This window comes from Podarcis muralis, chromosome 5 (genome assembly GCF_964188315.1).
Source record: "Podarcis muralis chromosome 5, rPodMur119.hap1.1, whole genome shotgun sequence".
In the NCBI taxonomy this organism is placed as follows: Eukaryota; Metazoa; Chordata; class Lepidosauria; order Squamata; family Lacertidae; genus Podarcis; species Podarcis muralis.
Window position 1 is genome coordinate 101,634,691 of NC_135659.1, and position 26,076 is coordinate 101,660,766.

The following is a 26,076-nucleotide window of genomic DNA, read 5'->3' on the forward strand; positions in this document are numbered from 1 at the left end:
AGGAAAAAAAGAACTTGGAAGTTTTCTGTAAAAAATAATAATTGGGGAGGGATAATGTTCTAATGCCCTGCAAAGAGATCCCATTGCATTTTATTCATAATTTATAAAGCTAAAACTGCCAAACGGCCCAGCTCACCTAATCCTGGATTTGCATTTGTCATCAAGTCAGTGGTTCTGAGATTTCGGGAAAGGGAATCTCTCAGGGGGGGGGGGGAGAGTCCTGTGTAAATCTGCCTACCCCACACCAGAGTTTTCAGGGGCACACACACCCTTCACAGCTTGCACAGAGCCTGCACCCTAAAAGCAGGGACACCCCAGCCTGGCACCAGGAGAGTGTGCATGGCACAGGCAACGTGGCCCCAGTGCCCAGCTGGCAGGGCCCATCCCACTGCCTGGCCCAGCAACCCACTGCCAAGGCAGCCCAAGTGGGCTGGACAGCTGCCCCCCACAAAGGAGCTGCCAGCTGCTGCCACCCTCCCCCCGTCCACCCCACTCACTCTGGGGGAAGCGTGGGGGGTTGTCGTTGACGTCCGTGATGACAATGGTGACGGTGGTGGACCCCGAGAGGCCTCCCAGCTGCCCGGCCATGTCCGTCGCCCGGACCACCACCTCATAGCGGTCTTGCGTCTCCCGGTCCAGGTTGGCCACCGCCGTCCGGATCACACCTGCAGGAAGCCCCGACGTGTCAGTGCCAGGAGCCTCAAGGGGCCACGCCCAGCCCCAACACCCCTGCCTTCCCTCAGCCCCCCTGCAAACTGTGCCAAGGAGAAGACCCACAAACCGCTCCCTTGGCAGGGGGCAAATCCCAAGATGGATGTGAGAACAAGCCCAGCACTCCACCCCCGCCCCCGTCTCCAACAACTGGTATTTGGGAGCATATTGGGAAATGCAGGAGGCCTGGACCCTCGGCTAAAGAAGGAGCCCCCAACCAGCTGGCTGCCCCACAGCAAGGAAGAGGTGGCACCCAGGGATTGTGGGGCAAAAGGGGGCAGGATATGCACCCGGGAGATCTGTGGGAGCAGGGAATGTCCCCTGTGGGGCAGCCGCCGCCTTGGAGCCCCCCCCCCCCGATAGCCACAGAGGGTCCCCCAGGCAGGCCCCGATCCTGGCCCCCTCAGGCCTTTTTCACACCCCCACCCCCACATGACAGCATCACTAGCATCAAAATGACAGCCTGTATTTTGCCATCTTTTGGTGCCAATTTTCCCTTTTCATGGGGAAATCCAACAAGTTGGAAAACACACGTGTCACATGTTGCCAATGAGCATTTGCGGGATCTCAAAGACTGGCTTGCCATACTAAGCTCCCGTCTGGAAGTCCCCTTAATTGGGAAGCAGCAGTGCGGGCGAAGGGGGGGGCACAGCTGCAGGGGGAATCCCTCCCCCCCCCCAGCATCTCTTGGCTGCAGCTGCTGCTGCAGGGGGGCAGGATGAGGCTGTGCCTGGCGCTGGGCGAGATCCAAGGATCTCTGCTGCCTGTTTGTCTCACCAGCTCAGAGAAGCACCAGCTGCTTGTTAACTCCTCAGATCAAAATAAAGATCTTTCTGATGAACTCTGCTGAAGCCGCTATAAATAGCTGCCCGCTGCCCGGCAGGAGCCAGGAGAGTTTGGGGGAAAGCAGGGAAGGGGCAGAGATGCCACCTCGCCCCCACCACCACCACCCATGGCAAGGAGCTGGCTGAGCACCCAGGGGAGCCAGGCTGGCAACCGGCCAGCTGCAGGAAAGGCAGCTGTTGGGGAGGGGGCAGCGGGGGCCAGTTTTAGCTCAGCTGCTCAAAGGCAGCCAGACCAGGATGGCATTCCCATCGCCCGCCAGGCACCAGGCTCCCCTGCCAACCATTTGGCAGCCCGGGTCCCAACTCCTGCACCCGCCCACCCCTTTTACTTCTCTTCGTGCAATTGCCCACACCTCCTACACTTGCAGAGGGTGGACTAGATGACTCTGGGGTGCCTTCCAAATCTACAATTCTGTGATTCTCTGCGACCCAGGGCTAAAGGGCAGGAAGAAAAAGAGCCTCCTGGTAACATGGCTCCAAAGAGGACTCCGCTGGCCCCCAGCAGCCTCACCCAGTTTCAAGAGCCACTGGTTTCCTGACTGCCACTGGGGGAGCCAGGCTGTGGGTCCTGGGGGGGGGTCGGAGGTAGATGGTCTCAGAGTGGGGAGGTGTGATTTTGCCAGCATGGCAGGGGTTGGACGCGATGAGCCTCGTGACCCTCCCATGGGTCTTACCCTCCCATGATTCTAGCATGGGGCAGAGCTGCAGATCCAGCCCCCCGACCAAGCCGGAGGGTCCCACGAGGTCACTCTGCTGTCAGGGAAACATCCTTCCTGGCAGCGTCTCTCCAGAGCCCTTGCATTTGGGGCAGGGAGCCTGGTGGTTGCTCAGTGCTTCCCCAGGGCTGGTTTGGGGGCGCAGCCAAGTAGGGGCTGGAGTGCTGGAGAGGCCAGGCCTGTGCGGCTCCCCCCCCCCCCGCCCCGCTGCTGCCTCTCAGCTCTTCCCAGGAGACGCTTGGCAGCCCCGAAGGCTCTGCTCATTATCCCGCCGCTGATGGGCTGATTGTCAGGAGGCATCACTGCTGGCTGGACCCAAAGCCGCTCCTGGCCTCTCTCCCTGGCTGACAGCTGTCAGCCGCCGTGCCCTGCAATTACCTCCGCCTCACCCCCAAAGCTCTGGCTGCCCTCCCTGCCCCCAGAAAGAGGGAGAGAAGGGGGGGCACGCTGCTTGCTCGATGCAAAACGTTGCAAAGTCCAGCAAAAAGCTCTCCCCCCCCCCTCGCTGCCCATCCTGCTGGGGCTGAGCTTGCAAAGAGAAGCAGAAGGGGCTCAGCGCCCCCTTTCCAGAGAGCCAGAGCAGCTGCCTTGCATGCAGAAGGGCTCAGGTTCAATCTCTGTCAGCCGCTGCTGCCACTCAGTGCAGACAACACTCAGCTAGACAGACCAAGGCTTTGGCTCCATGTGAAGCAGCTCCTTGCATTCCTCTCTGAGCCTTCCCACATGCAGGGAGTCCCAGGCCTCCTTCTTCATCCCTGGCCCATGCGAAGGCACAGCAGCTGTGTGCCTCTGAGCATGGGAAGAGCGCTCCTGCAGCAAAGGGCTACCAGATGGCACCTCCCAAACCAGCAGGCAGGGCCTCCTGCACTTGCCTGCCTCCCTGGAGGTCTGGGGGGGGCACTGCCATCCTGTGACGGGGGCGGGGGGCAAGAGATTGCTGGGAAGAGGGCCAGGCCAAGGATACTCCTGGTCAGAGCTGGCATCTGGGTGGCAGAGCCCTTGGGAGGCAGGACATCCAAAGAAGCGGAAAGTTGGAAGATTCTGGACATCTTCCAGCAAGTCCTTCTTCATGCAAGGCAGAATTAAACTATGGAACTCCCTGTCTCAGGAGGCAGGGATAGCTGCCAACAGGGATGGTGTACTTTGCCGCCTCCATTGCATCCTGATTGTGCCGCCCGGCAGAGCTTTCCCAGGTTGCGCATGCAGGGCGCTTGACAGTCTGGCCCAAAGGAGCCAGTTCAACGTGACTTGTTTGCAAAGCATCTAGAGGAGAAAGCCACTTGCACCCGCCAGGATCCTGGCTCCGCTGTTACAGCAGATGCATCTCAAGGAGTGTCCAGAGTAGAGTCTATGGTAAGGCTCAAGGATGTGGAAATGGGGCTTGGACTGCTCAGGGAGACCCCTTGCGCTCTAAGGTAAAGGTGAAGCTAAAGGGACCCCTGACCATTAGGTCCAGTCGTGACCAACTCTGGGGTTGCGGCGCTCATCTTGCTTTACTGGCCAAGGGAGCCGGCGTACAGCTCCGGGGTCATGTGGCCAGCATGATGAAGCCGCTTCTGGCGAACCAGAGCAGTGCACGGAAACACCGTTTACCTTCCCGCCGGAGCGGTACCTATTTATCTACTTGCACTTTGATGTGCTTTTGAACTGCTAGGTGGGTAGGAGCAGGGACCGAGCAACGGGAGCTCACCCCGTCGTGGGGATTCGAACTACCGACCTTCTGATCGGCAAGTCCTGGGCTCTGTGGTTTAACCCACAGTCCCACCCGCGTCCCTTAACCCCGATAAAAACCAGCCAGGAGGGGACAACTGGCTGGGCCATGATGGCGAGGAATGCCTTCCTAGGAGAAGGAGGGCTCCCTGCCTGCTTGAAACCCTCCCTGCATTCGGAAAATCTAACTACCGGTCAGTTGCAAAGCCTCTCACGGTCTCTCCCACGGAGGACCTTAAGGTCCATAAATAGCAACACCCTAGAGGTCCCGGGCCTTTTCAGATTAGCTCCAACCAGAGCCAGGGCCTTTTCAACACTGGCTCCGCCTGGTGGAACGCTCTGTCTCATGAGACCAGGGCCCTGCGGGATCTGATTTCTTTCCGCAGGGCCTGGAAGACAGAGTTGTTCCGCCTGGCCTTTGGCTTGGAATCATCTTGATCCCCTCCCCCTCTTTCTTTTTCCTTTCTCCTTCTGTGATGGAACTCCTATTTGGGGACTTCCCTGGCTTTTTCTGGACCATGCAGGACCAGTCTGGATAGTTAACCTTGGTGAAGATTTGACATTTTTATCCCCAAAGGTTTTTGATTTGAGTTCCTACTGAAATGAGGCTGCATCTTAATGTTGTATTTTAATCTTGTTTTTAAGTTGTATTTTAATCAATTGTTTTTATACCGGTGTTAGCCACCCTGAGCCCAGTCTTGGCTGGGGAGTTGTTGTTGTTTAGTCGTTTAGTCATGTCCGCCTCTTCGTGACCCCTGGACCAGAGCACGCCAGGCACTCCTGTCTTCCACTGCCTCCTGCAGTTTGGTCAAACTCATGCTGGTAGCTTCGAGAACACTGTCCCACCATCTCGTCCTCTGTCGTCCCCTTCTCCTTGTGCCCTCCATCTTTCCCAACATCAGGGTCTTCTCCAGGGAGTCTTCTCTTCTCATGAGGTGGCCAAAGTCTTGGAGCCTTAGCTTCAGGATCTGTCCTTCCAGTGAGCACTCAGGGCTGATTTCCTTCAGAATGGAGAGGTTTGATCTTCTTGCAGTCCATGGGACTCTCAAGAGTCTCCTCCAGCACCAGAATTCAAAAGCATCAATTCTTCAGCGATCAGCCTTCTTTATGGTCCAGCTCTCACTTCCATACATCACTACTGGGAAAACCATGGCTTGAACTACACGGACCTTTGTTGGTAAGGTGATGTCTCTGCTTTTAATGATCCTGTCTAGGTTTGCCATCGCCTTTCTCCCAAGGAGCAGGCAGGGTATAAATAAAATTTAATAATAATAATAATAATGAGGCTGGCCTGATGCTTTCTCTGCATTGCTTTAGGCACCAGGCAGAAACATTCCTCACCTCCCAGGCCTTTGGCTTATTCAACAATCTATGGCCTTTACAACCAGGGGGTGGGGGGGCATTGCTTCTGTTTGTTACTACGGTGTGTATTTTTGTGTTTTTATATTGTAAACCTTCCTGTGATCTTTGGGTGATGGGCGGTATAGGAATTCTAATTCTAATGATGATGATGATGATGATAAATGGAACGGCTTTGCTTTTCCTCCACAGCCGGAGGCAGAAATATCAGTTGCCCAAAACCACCAGAGGGGAGGGCATCTTGCCCTTGTATTCTGTGGACACGATGGGTCACTGGCCTGATCCTGCACCTCTCCTGGTCCTCTCCTGTTCAGAAGGGGGTGGCGTCTGGCTCCTGCAAGTTGCTGCAGCTCCAGAGCCAGGCGGTGTCTCATTGGAATGGAAACGGCTCCGTTAATTAAAGGGTCTGAAGCGTTTTATAATGAAAATGATTCTTGTCAGCAGCGCTGTGATGAGAGGGACGTCACCGGGGGGGGGGGGCTCAGCGGAGACAGAAGCTCATCATCCTCCCAGCAGGAAGGGAGCCCAGGGCCCTCCAGCGAGGCCTCAGCACCGGGCAGAATGAAGGGGGCGCTGGGATGCTGGCAGGGACCCTGCTCTGCCACCGGCTCCTCAGCTTCCGCTCCAGCCCCGGGGAAATCCCTCCCACCAGTCGGACTCCATCCCATAATTATGCACGCAATCCAAGGAAGAGCTGGACCCGCCTCCCATGACAGCCCCATGGAAGGAGAAGGAAGCCAGGGGCCGGATCCATCCCAGAATATGCCGACCTTCTGCCTCTCTGCTGGTGCCGTCTAAGGGAGAACTCAAACGCAGCTTCTCCCCTCGTTGGGCATCTCTGCCAGCATTGCAGGGGTTGGACTAGATGACCCTGGGGGTGCCCTCTACAATTCTATGACACACTCTGGGCTCATTGCGAGGCCAAGAAGACTCAGAGGAAACCCAGGGAGTTGGGGGGGGCGCAGCTGCGTCTGCTGGCTTTCATTATCTCCACAGCCCCCCCCCCTCCACACCCGATCGCCTCTCTTTTAAATAACTTCTCCCCTCGCACGAGTGATTCCACCTCCCTGCCTTTGGCTCCGTGCCCATCTCTCTCACACAAGAGTTGTGGAAATCGGGGGGGGGGAGGGAGGGAGGGAGGGGGGGGACAACTGCAAACAGCTGGGCTGCTGCTTCTTTCAACCTGCCTTACCAGGAGCCTCACAGGGGCTGAATTTGCCCCCAATCCTGGGACAGACAACTGAAAGTCCTGCTTCACGCAGCGCATTGTTAACCTGTGGAACTCCCTGCCACAGGAGGCAGAGATGGCCACCAACCTGGATGAAACCTATGAAAGAGGATCAGGCAAATTCAGTGGCTCCCAGCCAGAAGGTTCTGCTCAGCGTCCAACGCTTCTGAATCCCTGTGGCCTGAATGCCACCCGTGGCCAGTCAAGGTAGCCAGCATTGAGTCCAAGCGGCCTCATCCTGGCTCAGGTCATTCCTGCATTGCAGGGGGTTGGACTAGATGACTCTTGGGGGTCCCGTCCAACTCTGTGTTCTAGGATTCTCTGTTCCTCAAAGCCTCACCCAGTGGCCCCTGGCAGAGGAACCCGATTGCCCTGCGTGCCGATTCCTGCAGGGGCAGCGGCCCCACCTGTCGGCCTCTTCAGAGCCAGATTCTCGGCCCAGGAGTCCCCTCTCCCCCCTCCGCCCCCTAACAGATGGGGCCTGGGGACTGCGCCTAAGACGGCACAAAACGAAGCCAAATCCCAAATCCCTCTGGTCGTTAAAGATTAATTTCCACTTTACATCCATAAATGCATCCTAATTTCCCAAGGAGGTGGCAGGCAGGCAGGCAACTTGCCCCGGGTTCAAAGGCTCTGCCCACCTGGGAGCCCTTCCGGGGAAGAGCCCCTGGGGCGGAAGGCGCTGGCAGTGCCCTTGGCCAGACTCGGATGCCGCCTCAGCCTCCCCCCGGCAGCAGCAGAAAGGAGGAGCCACACCAGGCCAGGTCCTCCCTCTGCCCAGAAGCAGCACTGGGAGGGGGGAGGCCCAGTGCCAAGAGCTGGCCAAGCAGGGCTTGCTGGGCAGTGCCAACAAAGCTGAATGCTGGGGCATTCAGGGTAGACCAAAGGAAGGATGGAGCAGCGTTAACCTATGGAACTCCCTGCCACAGGAGGCCGTGAGGGCCACCAGCTTGGATGGCTTTGAAAGAGGAGGAGATACTGTATTTTTCACTCTATAAGACTCACTTTTTCCCTCCTAAAAAGTAAGGGGAAATGTGTGTGCGTCTTATTGAGCGAATGCAGGCTGCGCAGCTATCCAGAAGCCAGAACAGCAAGAGGGATTGCTGCTTTCACTGCGCAGGGCTCCCTCTTGCTGTTCTGGCTTCTGAGACTCAGAATATTATTTTTTTCTTGTTTTCCTCCTCCTCTAAAAACTAGGTGCGTCTTATAGAGCGAAAAATACAGTAAATTCATGAAGGAGAAAGAAACTATCCAAGGTGGTTCTTCTCTGTCCTCCATGGTTGGAGGCCAAAATGCTTGTGAATGCCAGGAAGGGAGAGGGCTCTGGGGTCTGATCCTGCTTGCAGGTTTCCTGGTGGGGCATCTGGTTGGCCACTTTAAGAACAGAAGATGGTCCCCCTTTGGCCTGATCCAGCAGCCAGGCTCCTCATATTCTCTTATGGAACCTCCAGGTCCAGAGGAAGTCTATCTGGATTCCTACGGGCATTTGGCAACAATGAGAACAGGATGCTGGGCTAGGCGGCCCATTGGCCTGATCCTGCCGGCTTTCCTTTCGGAGAAGGTTGGGCAGGAGGTCCTCAGAGAGAAGGCCAGAGCTCCTCCTTTCCCTTCCCGCTCGTGCAAAGACACGCACGGTCCCGCCAAGCCTCGCGCAGGACATTTGCACCCTGTGCCAGCAGGGCTGCTCCCCGCCTGGGTCTCCTCGCGTGTTCAAGGCGAGGGAGAAAGCAGGTCAAAGTCAAAAAGGAAAAGCAAACGGCTCTCCATTATCGTATATTACGAAAAATGAAGGTGCCAGATTTTATGGCTCCTTTTACAGCATTAATGATCACGATGGCTCTGCAAGTTAAGCTGCTGATCTGGGCAATTAAACCTGATGCTCCGAGCACAGGAAGGAATTGCCAGGCGGAGCAGCTTGCCAGGTGCATGACGGGACCCGGCCTGAGTCGGGGGGGGGGGGGCCTTCCGTGGCCTCTGCCCTCAGCAGGACAAACGTCTCCCCGACGGCTCTGCCAGCTCCCACGCCACCCAAGCCAGCGCAAGTTGGCAGCCTGCTCCTCGACCACCGACAACTGCTGCCACCCTGGCTCGGAGGAGGGCTCTTGATGCCACACTCAATGGGGGGGGGGAAGAGAAGCGGGTGCAGAAGCCGCCTGACTTCCGAAGGGCTTTCGCGGGATGCCAGGATGCCAGCAGGCCCAGGAAGCCAAGGGAGAATAACCCTCCTCTGGGCCAGCCCAAGTTAGGAGCGGCAGAGACCCCCAGGTGAGGGAGGGGAGGAAGGAGCAGGTCTCCATATCACACAGGTAATTCCTGCAGCCTCTGCCCCGGCCTCCACAGTGCCCCCTGCAGGCAGGCAGAGAGGGAGACATCTCCTGCCCAGAAACTGACCAAGGCTGCCAGGTGGGAAAGAAGACTTCTGAGGCTGGAGAAAAAGCGTGGCTCCCGTTTCCAAGCAGAGATCCAGCCTCTTCCGAGAATCCCCAGGGACCTTTGGGGACACCGTAGCTGCTTTGGCAAGAGGGGGCTTTGCGAGGTGTGGGCAGAGGCAGCTGCTTGCCCAGGAATAGCCAGAGTGGGCAGACCTGTGAATCTGACGCATCGCCGCACATTGAAACTCCCCACTCAACTTGAGGACGGAAAGAAGCAAAGGGGGATGGATGGATGGAGAGACACTTGAGCCCCACGGACGCCCCACGGAAGCCTGGCTGGCCGTTTCTGGGTTTCAAGGATGCTGGTCCCTTGCCAGCCCCTGCGGGGATCCTGAGCTGGGTACCGGGACTGCCAGCCCAGCCCTCTTGGCTGCATCTCGCTGTGGATACCGCCAGCAGTACCCAGAGGGGTGCCTGCCCTCACAGCAACTGCCATGGGGTCCAGCAGCCCCTTTTCGGAGTCTCCCCCTCCCCCCAGGCCCAGGGAAGCGAGCGAGCGAAGCCCCCCCCCCCCGTCCTAACAGGCCGTCACGGGATCATCTGCTGGGGATTTATCACAGGTCCCTTTTACAGCAGGCCTTTATTAGAAGTTATTAAAGGATGGAGCGGATTCCACCGCTCGCCCATCAAATATTAATAGAGCATTTATAAAGCAATCCTTAATTTAAAGTGTTGCCTTTAATCAAAGGCCCGGCGCTAACAAAGCCGCTGCTGGAGCGCCTGGCAGGGGGGAGTCTTTGTGCCCCTTCAGAGTGCCAGCCCCCCCCCCCCCGCACCCGGGAAGGGTCAGCGCCCCTCCTCCAAGGTGGGCCCAGCCGGCCCAGGCTGACATTTCCGGACGCCCCGCTGGGTGCAGATGCCCACGGGCGGTCTCCTAATGCCAGCCCCTCCCTCTCTCCCAGGGAGATCACCTGGCAACCAGGCAGGTGGGCACAGAGGAGGAGGAGGAGGGGGTGGAAAACCCTCACGCAGCAACTCTCTACATCTGTGCTTTCCAGCAGCTGGGACTCAGAAGCATAAGGTGGGCCATGGACAGTCCTCTTGTCCATGAATTGGTCCGGAATTGGGGGGGGGGGCATCATTGCCTCCTGTGGTGGGCAGTTCCACCGTCTAACTATGCGAGGGAGAGCTCCTGCAGCAGAACTCCAAAGACGCCTCTGCCAGGCTGGCGTTCTTGGGTGATCTTCCTTGCAGCAGCCCCCCCAAGAAGCAGGACAGACCCAAGGTTACCCCCCCCCGAGGTTAAATTGCCCCTTCCACAAGCCCAGCACCCAATTTGCTAGGCTACCTAGCTGCCCCCCTGATTCTCAAAGGGATAGCTTCTGCTCCAGGAGAGCCAGGGGGTGGTAGTTGGGGGTCAAAGCCCACCCCCCTGAGCACAGCCAGCCCCCAGTGCCCCCAGCACCTCTGCCTGGCACTCACCCGTCCTGCTGTCGACCGTGAAGTGTTGCTCGCCCTCGAGGACGCTGTACACCACCCGGGCGCTGCTTCCGTAGGTGGGGTCGTCAGCATCGGACGCCATCACCTGCATCACCGATGTCCCTTGGGGGGGAGGACAGAAAGAGCCCCATGTGAGCAGCAGCCCTGACCCCCGACTTCCACAACCCCAGCCCCACCAAGGCCTCCCCCTGTCCTGGGCGGGACAATTTCCTGCAGGCTCAGATCTGTGCAAGGCCCCCTGGGGGGGGAAGAACCCATAGGGTGGGGGTTCTCTCCCCAGCCCAGCCTGCTCTCCTCCATCCCCAGACAGAGCCCAGGGTCCTCATGCACAACACGTAGAAGGGGGGGGCAGAGAGAGTGCAAATTGGATAAAAGTCCATCAAACGGCTGCAATTAAGTTATTGATTTTCAACGCTGCCTCATTAAACTGGGGGCTTCACTCGGAGTGTCCCTGCAATGGGTCTAATTTGACATCATGTTCAATTTGACCAAAGTGGGACCCCTGGACGTGAGGAGCAGGAGGGGGTGTTGGGGAGGGGGCTGGAAGGCTGCTGATGGCCCAGAGACTGACAAGGCAAGTTGGGGGGGGGGAGAGGGAGAAGGCAGAGGCCTCCCCAGCTGGCAGGGCCCCCGCTAGGTAAGCAGGGCTGCCAGGTGGGCAGGGCCCCCGCCAGGTAGGGCTCGCTCAGGTGGGCCCAGCCCTTCAGGGAAGAATCTGCCCCCCCATCTCACCTGTCAGTCAGGAAGCCTCTTGAGGTGACCAGCAGTTTTAAAACGGCAAGATCATAACCGTTTAAAACGGAATAAAAATGCCACGCAGGAAAACAGACACAGATGGCACCGGCCGTAAAACCAGGCGCCATTAAATGCCAAAGGGCCCCTGCCAACTGTTGCCTAAATGCACTGCGGGGGGGGGGGCTGGATTTGAGGCTGGCAAACTGGAGGGAGCTCCAGAAAGCCCAACAACACTGTGCGAGTGCCAAGCCCGCTTAGGAAGGCAGCGCGGCATAATGGTTGGAGCGCCGCGTTGCTCCTTTGTAGGGTAACAGCAGCACAGTGACTTGGGAGACCAGGGTTCAAATCCCCACACGGTTGGGAAGATCTCCCTGGGCGGCCTCTCAGTCTAACCTACCTCACAGAGCTGTTGTGAAGATGAAATGGGGGGGGGGGACTATGTACGCCAGCTTGAGTTCCATGGAGGAAAAGTCAGTAGAGAAATACGATAAATAAACAAGGAGAAGGAGGAGGTCTGAACGGGCAGCATGGGGGGGTGGCCCTTCTCTCCCCCGGCCATGCCAAGCCCACCCCCAGTCCTACCTCAGTGCCAATGCTTCATTCCCATAGCTGTCAACTTACAGATTTGAAAATAAGGGACCAGCAGCCTCGAAAATAAGGGATCAGTAGCCAAAATAAGGGATCAACAATTACTTTTATAAAATACCTATTTTGTTGCATGCAAATGGCTTTAGATCCCCATTAGGCCCATAAATTACCATATAGCATATATTCCACACACAAAAACAGCAACAATTTGTTGTTGACAAAGGGCAGCTGGACATAGAAAGGGCCCCATTCCCTTCAGTAGCTTATTTAAGAGACATCATCAATAAGGGACAGCAGTGGGACATGGCGCTGGAATAAGGGACTGTCCCACCAAATAAGGGACGCTTGACAGCTATGGTCATTCCTTGACGGTGGGGGCTGGAAGTCACAGAGGTCTCTTCCTTCGAACGTGTTGAACCTGGGCTCCCCATGCCAGATCCCCCCCCCTCCAGCGCCACCTCTAGGGTGCCTGTCAGACCACTCAGAAATCACCACCATGGACCCCTCTTGCACTTGCAAAGCGGGTCAAGGAGGCAGAGAGGAAGGGGCAAAAGATTCGAGGAAACACAGAACAGCTCAACTGCCCCCCCCAAGGCACCAGGGAGGGGGTGCTCTTTTTTAAAGAAGAAGAAGTATTTTATTAACAAAAATAAATAAATGAAATACAAAGCATAAAGAAATCTTGCTACAGTATTGAACTTGTTATTCCAAAATATTACAAGAAACACATTTTTTCCATTAACCTGTTAGGCTGGTTTATAAGAGGTTAGCTTGATGGTAGTGACTCCCGACCACATTCTCTCACTCCATTCCGATATCGAAAGAGATATGCTTTCCCTCCCGCTTTTAGCTATTATAATCTTAGAAGCAGTTTTAAGGTTGAACGCTATTTCTTGATCATTTTCCAGTACGACATCTTTTAGATAACCAAGCAGAAATCCTTGAGGTTCCAAGGCTATATATGATATCCTATCATATCAGAGATTATTAGCCTGAACAGATTTTCAGAATATTTCTCTCTGAGAACCATTCCAGAAGAGATGTCTGTAATCTGCTTTATTTAATCCACGTCGCCAACATTTATCCGGTCCTAATTTATATATTAAATTCAATTTGGAAGGCGCTAAATACCATTGATAGAGGAGTTGGAAAGAGTTTGCTGGTCCTTTTGGTGCCAGGGAAAGAAGACTTTCCCGTTCGCCCAGGCCTGGGCATTGCAGGCTGGTTCCTGGGGGCGAAAGGGGGGGGGTTCTCTCAGCCAGCCCCCCCAACTCACCTTCCTGCTTGCAAACAGTCCGGGGGGAGGAGGCTGTGCCCATCTTTGCCTCCAACTTCTCTGGCCTCCCTCCCTCCCGGTCACAGGGGGCACCTGCCCCACCTGTCCTTGGTTTTTGACAGACAGGTTTTAAGCTGGGGGGGGGGTTGTGCTCTGTTGATGGTTCCCCTCCTTCCGCTTGGAAGGGAGACTCGGCTGCTTGACTTTCCGTCTGCGTTGCGCCTCCAGATCTCGCAGCACGAAGCAGGAGGCAGCTGCTCTCGCCTTCCTCCCCCAAATCCCAGCCTCTGCCTTTGCTGGGGGGGGGGGGCGGAAATCTCGCAAGACTCGCAAGCAAACAAACCCTCAGCATTGGCAATGAGCTGCAGAAGCCCCCCCCCCCAAGCGAGAGAGATAATTAGGCACGTAAAGTGGATAAAGAGAGGGTCTCCCCCCCCCAACCTCCTCTCCAGTGCACACCAGGGGGGCCCCCAAAGCAATAAAACCTAACAAGTCGGAGCAAATTGGTCTCCCTCTCTCTCTCCTCACTAAAAGGGGGCATCCGTGGGGGGGGGAGCAGCACAGAAGGGTCCGACTAGGCTGAACCCAACAGGGCACCCCCACCCCCAGGCAAGGCTCCCCCCAGGCGGCCAAGTGAGCAAGAATCCTAGAACTGCAGAGTTGGAAGGGAACCAGGGGGTCATCTAGTCCAACCCCCTGCAATGCAGGAATGACAGCTGTAGCATCCCTGACGGACGGCTCTTGGACCTCTGCTTGGAAACCTCCCGGGAGGGAGACTCCACCCCCTTCCAATGGTTATAAGAATCAGAAGTGTCATAAATGAAATGCATGGCGATCGATGCGCAAGGCAACCACACAGACACAAGGGCTGGAGGCCAGAGGAGGGACCCCCCCCTCTCCCCTCCCAGAGTCCCCTGGAGGCTGAGCCAGATGTGACTGGCTCTGGACAGGAACCCCTGGCTGTGGTGCCAGCCTGGCTTGAACCTGACAGCACCACCATGCCTGCCATGTGCCATGTGGCAGATGGAGCTCAGCTCTCTGGCTGCTTCTTCTTCTCTTCGTTTTCTCTTCGTCTTCTTCTTTGTCGTCTTCTTCTTCTTCTTCACCGATCACTTGTAGCCCAGTAAGATTATCTTCCATGAACACGGTTTTAACAGTGAGTCCGTAAGTGACTGTGGAGGCCAATTCTGGGTCCATGTGTCCTTCCACAGTGGGGACACTGGTTTCTGGGCGGGAGTTGATCACAGTGTGGATTTGCCAAGCGTGCCTTCCTCCTAGCACGTCTCTCCCTTGTGTCCTGAGTTCAAGTGTCTTCAAAGCCCGTGACACCTTTGGTCAGTTGGAGCGCTCGCAGGCCAGTGTCTCCCAGTTGTTGGTGTTTATACTACTTTTTTTCCCCAGATTTGCCTTGAGACAGTCTTTGAACTTCTCTGGCACCGCTGCGTCCGCAAGCAGCTGTCCAGCAGAGCTCTTCCAATTGGTGAATGGGCATTGGTCATTGGACTAGGAGAGTGTCACTCAGACACCTTTGGAAGCTGGCTGACAAAATCATGGCTAGAGCAGGTCCATTTAGGGGGGGGCGGTCTCCTCCCTGGGAGGTTCTTCAGCAGAGGTTGGGGTGCTCATCTGCCAGGCATGCTCCCTGAGATTTCAGCATGGCAGGGGGCTGGACTAGATGACCCTTGAGGGTCCCTCTACTATTGTGTGATTCCCTGAGGGCTTCCTGAGCCATTCTGCAGGCAAACCAGAGGAGCTAAATGCCATGCCTATTCACCGGGCAGGATGTGTCCTCTCCCCCCAAGTGCGAAGGGAAGCCAGGAGATGTCCCAGTGGGGCCAGTTCCCCCTCCAGCTGCCCTTGCTCCACACTCAGACCAGCCTGAGCCCCTCCCTCCTGCCGGGACCCTGCCAGCCGCCAGCCCTGCCAACGCACAGCAGTGCCGGGGGGGGGGCAACTGTTGCTGCTTCCCCCAACAGCGGCTTTTTTATCCCCGGCTTTGCCTGGCTCTGTGCTGCCTGTGGTCTGACTCACATCCCCCAGAGACGGTTTAGCTGGTGCTTGCGAAGGATTTGGTTGACTTGAAGCTTTCTCTCCTCTGTTTGCTGTTCACTAATAGAGAGTTTTTCTCCTGCTTTTATCTAAATCAATCAGGGGGATTTGCAGGAACAAGACAAGGCCCAAGGCAGGCACACCCCCCCCCCAAAAAAAAACAAAGCCCAGCCAAGATCTCACGCTATGGGGGGAACAGCAACAGGGCTTGGAGACAAAATGCCCCCCACCCCACTACTCTGGGGCCCCACCTCCCTCCACGCACCCCTTTCCATCAACTGGGTGCAACTGGGACAGCAGCAGCCTGGGTTGCCCTGACCGATGGTCTTCTCCAGGCAGGAGGTGACCCTGTTGATTCCACTCGATCTTTCGGCAACTCAATGCAGAGGATCACGGGATCCTCCAGAAGGGCCTGTGAGACTTGGAGGAGTCACAGTGGCTCCACGATGAACTACGGGGCCAATGTCAGAGGGCAGCACTGGGCAGCTCTCTCCTGGCACCCTGGCAGGCTGCTGCAAAGCCCCATCTTGTCCCTTCTGCCATTAAAAATCGAGATGAATCCATGAGTAGGAGTCACAAGTTGATCTGGGCTGAGGAGACAGCAGGGAGCCCACGAGAACCTGCCCAGCCAGGAAGACAGTGGGGCTCAGCGTCTCCCCATCTCTCCTTCTCCTCTGAAGTCAGGCAAGGTGGGATCTCAAGAGCAGGGACTTTCTTGTGGTGGCCCCTGTTGCACTCATTCTCCTGCAATTCACCTGGGGGCCTTTGCAGCTGAAGAGCGGGGTAAAAATGCTTTGAAGAAGAGCATGCAAGCACCGCGTCATTCAGACTCTCTTTCCAGCATCAGGTGAAAGCCTTCAGAGAGGGAAAGGCTTTTGCGCTCATCTTTTCCGAATGTGCTGCTGAGATGTTCTGCTGTAGGTCTGGCATTTTTATGGCATTTTGCATGCCGCTCTGCGAGGCATGACAGAAGAGCAGCCAATGAGCATTTAAATATATCATCAGATAAAACAACACCCTTCTTGAGATGCAGGAGACAGAACCCTGCAAGAACAGAAGAGGAACTCTGCTGGTTTGAGCACAAGTCCCACCCAGTCCAGCCTCCTGTTCTCACGGTTTGTGAGAAACCTGACAGCAGGATCCGTGCACAAGGGCAACTCTCCCCTCCTGCGGTTTCCAGCAACTGGGATTCAGAAGGAGGGCTGCCTCTGGCTGTGGAGACAGAAGCAGAGCCATCCTGGTTGGAGCCCTCAATAGCCCTCTCCTCCTCCATCAACTTGTCAAATCCTCTTTTAAATCCGTCCAGGCTGGATGCTGTCCCTGCCTCCTGTGGGAGGGAGTTCCATTGTTTAACCACGTGGAAGAATCCAGAGAGTACGGCACAGGTGTGGTGCCCCCCTTTCTGTTTTGAGTCCCGTCCCCTAATGTCAGGTGCTGGTGGTGGTTGCTCGTGAGTAACCAGGCCTGTCTTTTGCAGGTTTTATTGTGCAAGCTTTTTACAGTGCAGATCTACAAAGTTCATGTCCGTCTCAGTCACTTGCAGAATCCAGGAGTGGCCCCTTCCGCCTTCTCCCCCAAGATAAGAACTTTGGCACCCCAAGCCTCCTCCTCCCCTCCTTGTGAAACACCCCTCTGCGCAAGCTGGGCGACGGAAGTGGCGTGCGTCCCTCCTGGCCAGCCTGCATCTCAGCAGCATCCTTGAGCCCTTCCGTCTCTTCTCCACTGGAGGTGTGGCTTTTCCCATTGCTGGAAGAGGAACTGCTCCTCAGGAGTTTTGAAGGCTCTCTGTATCCCAATGGCCCCCCTGCCTCCCTCCCCTGACACCTAAGAATGCCCCCTCCCACAATGGCCTGGGAGCTCAGACTCTCTCTCCGCCTCCTGCTCCATGCAATGGCCTGTCCTGCGAAAGCCCTTCAGACGCTTCTGGCAGGCCTGGCAAGCAGACGACGTCCGCCAGATCTTTCCAATTCATCTGCTTGCTGCTCAGAGAATGGTCAATGAGGCAGGACTGGCTCTGCCCTGGGCAGCGAGTTTTGCTCCTTTAGGTGCTGGGAAAAGGCCTCCCCCTTTCCCTCCAGCAGGCTTTGGCTCCCTCCTCCTGGCTGGCTTGCAGGGACCCCAGGAGCCCTTTTGGAGAATCAGTGTGGTGGGGGCTCTCTTCCCGCCTTGGGGTGGCAGGCCACTTTCAGTGGCAAGAGCCCACAGGTGGGTGCCATCTGGACCCTGCAAGTCGCTTGTTAATTTGCCTCCGGTTTGTTTGCTTGTCTATTCAGATTTCATTCTTCTTTTTGGCCCAAAGGCCCCTCAAAGCAGCTTACAGCAAGACGAAAATGCAGAATGCAAACAAGCCAACAAGACACACACACAAAGACTTTCATCAAATAACACAGTTTGGAAACGCACAAGATTAAGGCAGCCACAAGTTAACGGGGACCAACCAACTCCGTCTCCATGCAGGGCTTCTTGGGAAAGGAAAGCTCCCAGCAGAGGCTTACAAGAGACTCCGGTCGTGGCAAAATTGGCCCAGGAGGACCCAGACTCCCTCCTTGGAAGCATCTCTAGTTAGAGGCAGAAGCAGGTGGAAGGACACAGAGAAGAGTCTGTCAGGAGCCCTGGAGGGAACAGCAATCTGGCCAGGCAGAAGGGAGGTTTCTGATGCTCCTCGTTAGGGAAGGAGCAGCAAAGTCTGGGAGCCTCTACTGAAAAGGCTCCGTGCCTCCCAGGAGACAACCTCATCACAGGTAGCAGAGCCACCCCCAGCCCGGGAGAGCTTGAGGGGTCACAAAGTCCGGCATGTGGCATTCAAAACCAATGGATGCTGCTGAGAAATGGGGTTCTGTGAACCCAGCTACCATCTCCACCGAGCAAACAAGCAATCCCGTTGGAAGTTTCCAAGCTGTCTCCAGGGGCAGCCCCAGACTCAACATATGACAGCAGTCCAGATGAGAATTTCGCCTTTGTCCTTCCACAAACAAGGCAGGCGCCTCCACCCAATGCCTCCTACAGTGAGGAGCATCAGAGGCAAATAATTCCTTTGGCTTCTCTCCATTCTCCCCCTCCCCACACTCCTCCAGCAGGACCTTTCACAGGAGGGGTGAGGGCTGCTCTGTGTTCGAATCCTGCTTGTGGGTTTCCCTTGGGACCATCCGGCTGGGCACTGCGGGGACAAGAGGCTGGGCTAGATGGGCTCTGGGCAGGCTCCTTTTAGGACAAGGACCTTCTGAATGCAGAGCAGATGTTCTGCCACTTCAACGGCAGGAGATGGCAGGACCAGGGAGCTGGGGGGAAAGGGGCACGAAACCTCCAAGAAGGGGGGGGGGGGAGAGAGAGAGAGAGAGAGAGAGAGAGAGAGAGAGAGAGAGCCAGCCAAGCAGGAACACACATGCCCAGCTAGATACCATGCTCTGATTATCTCCCGCTTGGACTACTGCAATGTACTCTACATGGGGCTACCTTTGAAGGTGACCCGGAACTACAACTAATCCAGAATGTGGCAGCTGGACTGGTGGCTGGGGGCGGCCACTGAGACCACATAACACCGCTCCTGAAAGACCTGCATTGGCTCCCAGTACGTTTCCAGGCACAATTCAAAGTGTTGGTGCCCAGTAGACCTTAAGGAGCGTCTCCATCCCGGACACTAGGGTCCACTTCCAATGGCCTTCTGGCGGTTCCCTCCCTGCGAGGTGAGGTTACAGGGAACGAGGCAGAGGGCCTTCTCAGTAGTGGCGCCCACCCTGTGGAACACCCTCCCTTCAGATGTCAAGGAAATAAACAACTATCTGACATTTAGAAGACATCTGAAAGCAGCCCTGTTTAGGGAAGTTTTTAATGTTTGATGTTTGATTGTGTTTTTAATATTCTGTTGGGAGTCGCCCAGAGTGGCTGGGGAAACCAGATGGGTGGGGTATAAATAAATTATTATTATTACTATTATTATTATTATTATTATTATTATTATTATTATTATAGCCAGAGTCCTAGGGAACACCTGTGACCAGAATGAGCCTGGAATGCCAACGCTCTCCCCAGGAAAGGGGGGGTCATGCTGGCAGAGCTTGGCACTCCCCAGAAAGCCATCTGTCCCTCTTGGCTGGGCTTGCTGGAGCCACAGCGGAAGGTCCTGGGACTCATGACAGCACCTTCCCCCCACTCACCCCCCCCCCGGCCTTGGCCAAGCAAGCAAATCGCTCTAGGAAAGGAGGGAGGGAGATGGGCAGGCCCCCCCTCCCTGCAGGAGATTAACCAATTCCCTCTGCAATGATAATCAGGACAGGTCTTGACCCCCAGCCGCCAAATCGCCTCTCTAAGCTGGTGGAGGAAGCTTGCGGCCGCCCAAGAAGCACAGGGGGGGACGGGGGGGGCAACTCAGCAGGGAGGGCAGAGGGAAGCTGAACCCCAGATCGAAAGACACTGCTAAGGACCCCCCGCCCCCAGCTCAGGACCCCCAGCGTGAGCTCACAATCCCAGCCAAAAGGTTTCAGCCAAGCCCCCCCCCCCCCCCCCGCTGCCCAGGCCTCCTTCCTTCGCAGCCCCACTCCTCCTGGTAGGATGGGGGGGAGGTGACAGTGGCGGCCCCTCCCGAAATCCTGGCCCCTGAGACTGGGCACATTTATACCCTGCTTTTTCCTCCAAGCAGCTCAATGTAGCACATATCACTATCTCCCCCCCCCACACACATTTTATCCCCACAACATCCCTGTGAGGTAGGTTAGGCCAAGAGAAGGCAATGACAGCCCCCCACCCCACCCCCGGCCACCCAGGGTTGAGTGGGGATTCGAACCCAGGTCTCCCCCAGTTTGGCGCTCAAATCGCTGAGCCACAGTGTCTTACACAGGAGCGGCATGTGGAAGGTGACAGTTCGAAAGCCGTTCTCGGTGCACCCAGGACACCTGGAGCCTGCCCCAAAATGTTGTGGGGGGGGGGGAGGAGAGGAAAGAACAAGACACGTGACCTGGGTGCGAAGGAGGCGCCTTGGAGACGGGTGCCAGTCACCCTGCTCCCCCCCCCATGCCCATTCCCTGCTCAGAGATGCCAGAAGGAGCCTCTGGTGTCTGCCTCCGCAGCAGAGGAGGAGGAGGAGGAGGAGGAGGAAGGTCTGAGCGCTTCTGACAAGGGCCTGGGGCTCCTCCGCCGCGGAGCGTGTCTGGCGTCCGCACGCAAGCCTCCCAGGACGCCCATTGCGCCGCCAAGGCACGTAGCTGCCTCTCCAAACCCTTCGCTCTGCTTTTAACTTCTGAGCCTTTTAATTTGCAGGAATCGCCTCCTTTCATGTAGGGAAAGAGCGTCTCTTCCTGCCTGTGATCTGCAATTTGGCACAGGCGCCGCTGCCTTTGATATGCCTTGTTTCCATCAGCCCCTGATCAGGCACCCCATAATTGTGAGCGATTTTCAAATAATCAGAGCCTCCGCTAATATCTCCCCCCCCCCCAAGGACCAAGCAGCTCTTTCCCTCCCCAAACACACAGCCTGCCTTCTCTCTCTCACCCGCCCAGGGAGAGCAAAGGGGGCTCACGGCCCCCTCTCCGGAAATAAGTGCCGGGGCTCAACCCTGCCCCCCCCCAGCTTCTCTCTGCAGCTCAGCTCCTGAAGCAAGGAGGGTGGGGAAGGCAGGCTGTGGGGGCTCAGAGGGGCAAGGCAGGCAGTCTGCACGTGCTCAAGGACCACGTCTTCATTTACAGAGTCCATCTTCCATTTCAGGAGACGGATTCTGGGGCTGATCTCAGCTGAGCCCCAAAACCATTTCACCCCCAAAAGCCCAAGGGATCCTGCAAAACGCCTTGCTGCGGCAGAGGTTCGACCACTTTTCCCTCAACCCCCATTACAAATTTATTTAGTTATTCACTTCAACCATTCAGGTGCCACTTAGTCCCAGGGGCCTCTAGGTGGTGGGCGGGAGACTTGATACAATGGAACCGAAGACGAGTTAAAACAATAAAATCTGGATTCTGTATAAAAGCCAATTGGAGTAAAAGGAAAACGGATTCTGGAAGTGCTGGAAGTTCAGCCGGGAGAGAGAGGCCCGTCTGACCTCCACTGGAAGGGGGAATGTTCATTATGTATTTACAAAAGCATTGTAAACAGGTTAATACATTGGATAGGATTTTAAGTACAATTGTAATTTTAGAAATAGCGTAAGAAATTTGAGGTAGAAAAATAATTTGGAGTTGAAATGATATGCAGTTGAAAAAGAAAATTAAGGAACCAGGGGAGGTGGGGGAGGGAATTTGGAGAATTCTATTTTATGGATTTGATATTGCTATTTTGTATAGATTTGTGTTGTTGCTTTTTATTTCTGTTATCCTTGTTGAACAATTAATTTTTAAAAATTATTTTAAAAAGGAAGGGAGTGCACAGAATTGGGCACATAGTACGGCCTGCGTCATGGCGGACACGACCTGTGCCTCTGAGCCACGAAGAGCGACTCCTCCCTTTGGGATGAAAGGGGCTGGAGGGTCGACGAGGGATCTTGCGCCCCAGTTCCTGAGGGGCTTGAACCTGACCAGGTAGCAAAGAGCCCAGGGAGCCGTGCGTCAGGTTGCTTCCAGTTGGGACCCTGGGTGTCTGAAAGGGTTAAAGAGCCCCCACCCACCCCGACACAGTGCCCCGATCCAGAGTAGGTCTCACCCCCTCACCCCACAGCTATGTGACCTCTAAACCGCCTTGCGACGCAAGGGATGCCCATGCAACAAAATCTCACGTCTCGTCGGCCCCAAACGGTTTTGCTCAAATGGCCCAACCTTGTGAGTTGCAGCCCAGCGCCACTCAGCAGGGCGCCAGGTGGCAAAGGCTGGTGCGGCAAGTTCAGATGGCAAGAGAGGAACTTCCCACTAAATGTCTGGAGAAACTGCTGGACTTCAGGGATGCTTTTCAGTTGCAGCTTCCTGCATCGCAGGGGGTTGGACTAGATGACCCAGGAGGTCCCATCCGACTCGAGAGTTCTACGATTCTGACAAATCCTCAGCCCCCACCCCAAGGGAAAGGAGGTCCCCTGCATGGCCTGGAGCCAGGAGCTGCAGATGGAGCGGGGGGGGTAAGGGGGAGCCTGGGGGGTGAAGGAAGCGGGGCAAAAAGGCCCCAGAGGGGGCAGCACGGAGGAGGCAAAGAAACCCCCCAAGGGCCTTTCACAAGCAGAGGCCGGACCCTCGGAGGAAGGGGGGGCACAGGACCGGAGGGCAGGTGCTTGGAAAGCCCCGAGCCCCCGGCCTGCTCCGCAGGGACCCTGGGGTGGGGGCAGTGGGTGGGGGGTTGGGGGTGGCGTGCAGAGGGACTCACCGATGGGGGAGAGCTCGGCCACACTCCCGATGTAGGGCCCCCCCAGGAAGCGGGGCTCGCTGTCGTTGATGTCCTGTACCTTGATGACGAACTCCGACTCGGGCTCCAGCAGCCGGTCCGTCTGGCGGTCCCTGGCCTGGGCACGCAGCGTGTAGAAGGTCTTCTGCTCGCGGTCCAGGCGCTCGGTGGCGTGAATGTCGCCCGTCAGCTCGTCAATCAGGAAGATGGTGCCGGCCCCCTCCCCCGAGATGGTGTACTTGATGGAGCCGTCGCCCTCGTCCGAGTCCGAGTGGATCTGCGGGGAACCCAGACGGGGAGGTTGGTGTGGGAGAGACAAGCAGGGAGGAGAGCAGGCGCCCCCAGGTCAGTCCCCACCGGCAGCATCTGGAAGGAGCCACCAGCCGGAAACCCTGGAGAGTTACTGCTGCCAGCCAGTGTCAGGCAGCCTCTCGTGTCCCTATTCAAACCAGCCCCTTACTTAGAACCAGGAGAACTAGCAGCTTCCTTTATTTTGAGGGCAAATAGCATCCCTCCGCCAGCATCTCCAAGGAGGGCTGGGAGAGACCCGGCCTCTGAGGTGCCATTGCTGCCAGTCAGTGCAGCCAATACTGAGACAGATGGACCCAGCAGCCTGCCTTGGCATATGGCAATTTCCCAGCGGCAGCAGCTCCCGATGGCCAGGCCCTTGGCTCCAGACATATGTGGGGCTGGTATCTAGGGGGCAGCAGCTGAACGTGACCCTGTTGACTCCATTGCCACCTTCAGCAAATGTGAAATTGCTGGAATAACTCTGTGTCTCTTCTTTTGACTGAGAACCATCATGGTGCAGAGCTTAAGAGTGTCAGACTAGAGCCTGGGAAAGGCCTGGGTTCGAATCCCCGCTCAGCCATCAAGTTCACACAGCCTCTTGGCCTCTCCCACCTCACAAGGTTGTTGTGCGGCCAAAGGGCAGGGAGTCATGTATGCCCCCTTGGGAGCAGGGCCTGGGGAGGCGGCTCTGGGGACCAGGATCGGATTCTGCTGGGAGGCCCTGGGCAGTGGCCAGGATCCTGCCAACCAGGAAAGAGGAGCCCCCCAGAGCCACTGCTGGAAACCCCACCACCTCAAGCCTATCTTTTTTTTTGGGGGGGGGCTTGGAAAGTAACTAGCAGGTACCTGGAATTGTAATGGAATTAAAAAATGCTGGGAAATGATATATAACAAAATTATTATTTTTAAAAAAATAACCTTTGTTTAAAAAAACCAGAAGCTTTTTTACTAGGAATTATAGGTACCCAGATTCCAAAAGACCAGAAGAAACTGTTCCTGTATGCTACATCGGCCGCTCAGAAGTTTCTAGCCCAGAGATGGAAGGGAGAGACAGCCCCGACCAGAGAAGAATGGCAGATCAAGCGGATGGACTCTGCCGAAATGGCAAATGAACTGGGAAGCTCAGGATCCAAGAAGAGAAGAAATTTTAAAAAGAATGTTTATAATGTATATACAAACTCATTGCAAACGGGTCAAAAGATTAGCAGGATTCTAAATACACTTGTAATGTAATAGAAACGACAGATAATTTAGGAAGATGAAAAATTGGGGAAAGTATGGATATGCAGATGAAAACAGAATCAAGAGGAACCATGGATGCAATGGGGAGAAGGCAGGAGATTCAAAGTAATCTCGATATGTGAATGTGTATCATATTTTGATGTCATTCTTTTTCTTTTCTGTTCTTTTTCTTTCTTTTCTTTCTTTCTTTTGGAAAATCAAATTTAAAAAAATTACTTAAAAAAGGAAAGAGACTAGCAGGAGCCCCCCCCCCAACTCCACCTCAAACACAGGTTTGGGGTCCCGGTTGCTGGATTATCTGGGGTCCCCTCTGCCTCCAGCCCTTTTTCCGGCTGCAATATCAGACTCCTAATGAGCTCGGAGGCTGAACGAGCTGGTCTGACTTTGCTCCCTGACGATTTCTTCTGACACTCGGCTTTAGTGCAGTGACAGCCGGGACCCCACGCTCTGGGCTGGGTTCCCCTAAAGGCCACCTCAGAGGTTCTCCGCAAAGACTGAGGGGTCCCAGGGAAGGTGGGGAGGGGCCTTTTCCTTGGCGAGGAGTGAAAAGGAACGAGGAGCAGATCCATGCACAATGTGGAAGAAGCGGTGATGCTCAGGTGCCCACAAATCTCTGTACCCCCCCTTCCAACATGGTCACTGTAGCCTAGAAAGGGGGCCCTGCAGCCAGCAGGAGGGCCCCCCACACACTCCAAGAGGGCCCCCTTACTCAGGGAGGCAGTGGTGAAGGGGAGATGTCACGCTTGGGGACTTCTCCACAAAACAGCTCACCTGTCCAGTTTTGCCTGCACTGGCCGGCAGCAGCTCTGCTAAGAACTTGAGAGATCAGGCCAATGGGCCGTCTGGCCCAGCACCCTGCTCTCACAGCGACTGGACAGTTTTGGAAACTACAAGCAGGATTCGAACCCCAGAGCGACTCTCCCCTCCTGCGGTTTCCAGCGACTGGGATTCAGAAGGAGGGCTGCCAGCTGAGCCAGCCTGGCCAGGAGCCTCCACAGTCCTCTCCCCCCCCCCCCCCCGAATTTCCCTGGTCCTCTTTTAAAGCCTTCAGAGTCGGTGGCCATCGCTGCCTCCTGCAGGAGCAAGTGCCACAGTTTTAACTATGCTCTTTTCTTTGTTCCCTCCCGAATCTTCGCGTCTCAGGCAAAAAAGCCCCCCCCCTCCCTACCTGCTACCGAAGATCAAACAAGCAGACAAACAGGGATGAATCACTGGTCGCTTTTTTTGTAGCTGCCTTTCAGCAAACAGCCCCAGGGCAGGGTTTTAAAAAAATGACATTTTTTTGAAGCGCCATGCACAATTAAATTCTTTAAATAAAAACCACAAAAAGCAACTAATTCTCCAAAGAGCAAAAGTGCAGCACAGGAGAGCCAGGCGAGAGACAGTTTGGGATCAAAACTGAAGCCTTCCACATGCCAAACACCCGACCTGCCTTCTCCCTGAGCCACAGGGCTGGGCACCTGTCTCTGCCCCAGCCTGCCCTGCTCAGCCGCCAGGGAGCCAGAGTTTCAGAGCAGCAAAGAACAATGTCAAGTGCCCAGTCTCAAGAGGGCAGGGAGCCCCTTTCCATATTCCAGTTGAGATCAGTGGATGAGGACACCCACATTCAGGGGGGCAGCTCAGGTGGTGGCCCTTTGGGGAAGATGGAGCCAGGCTGGGGGGTGGGCTGGGGGAGGTCTTGGCTCCCTCCGTCACCGGCTCAGAGCTCTTCCCCCCGTCCTGCGGAAGGGATCTCTGCCACCCGGGAGCGAAAGGGTCCCCGGCATCTCCCCTCGGCCCCAGAGTGCCTGGAATCTGGGCCAGATGTCCGGAGATAATTTTATGGGTGGCATTAAACTGAGTTATGAGGTTTTTACAATCCAGCCACTTATGAGAAATCTATTAACGGTAACTGGACGGGCAGAGCCCAGCGCGGTGGCGCACGGCAGAGGCGTTAATTGGGACCATCCATAACGGGCCGGGCCCCCGGAAAGGCCTCGCCAGACGCCTTCATTTACTCCCCAACATTTTTTGCTGAGAATCAGCAAAGTTGCCAGAGAAGGGAGACGTCCATTAATCGGCTAATGAAATATGAAAATGTTTATGGCCCACTCAATCTTCCAAACTGCAGTTCCATAATCCACCTCCAGACACAGACGCGGCTCCGCAGCCATCAGGGATGGCA

At 55.9% G+C, this 26,076-nt stretch overlaps 2 protein-coding genes across 5 annotated transcripts in view; one reads left to right on the forward strand and one right to left on the reverse strand.

The window, feature by feature from the left end:
• Positions 1-26,076, forward strand: part of SNRPB (small nuclear ribonucleoprotein polypeptides B and B1) — a 393,907-nt gene that overhangs the window by 266,278 nt on the left and 101,553 nt on the right. The gene's annotated exons all lie outside the window — the stretch shown is intronic.
• Positions 1-26,076, reverse strand: part of CDH22 (cadherin 22) — an 87,471-nt gene that overhangs the window by 29,737 nt on the left and 31,658 nt on the right. For 3 of the 4 annotated variants that reach the window (XM_028735722.2, XM_028735720.2, XM_028735723.2), the window contains exons 3-5: positions 22,362-22,656; positions 10,424-10,543; positions 498-665 (exon numbers count right to left, since the gene is read on the reverse strand). In XM_028735722.2, the coding sequence (XP_028591555.2) occupies positions 498-665; positions 10,424-10,543; positions 22,362-22,656 (583 nt within the window). Of the gene's footprint in view, positions 1-497; positions 666-10,423; positions 10,544-22,361; positions 22,657-26,076 lie in introns of those variants that run through there. The other variant, XM_077929496.1, reaches the window with a different exon arrangement.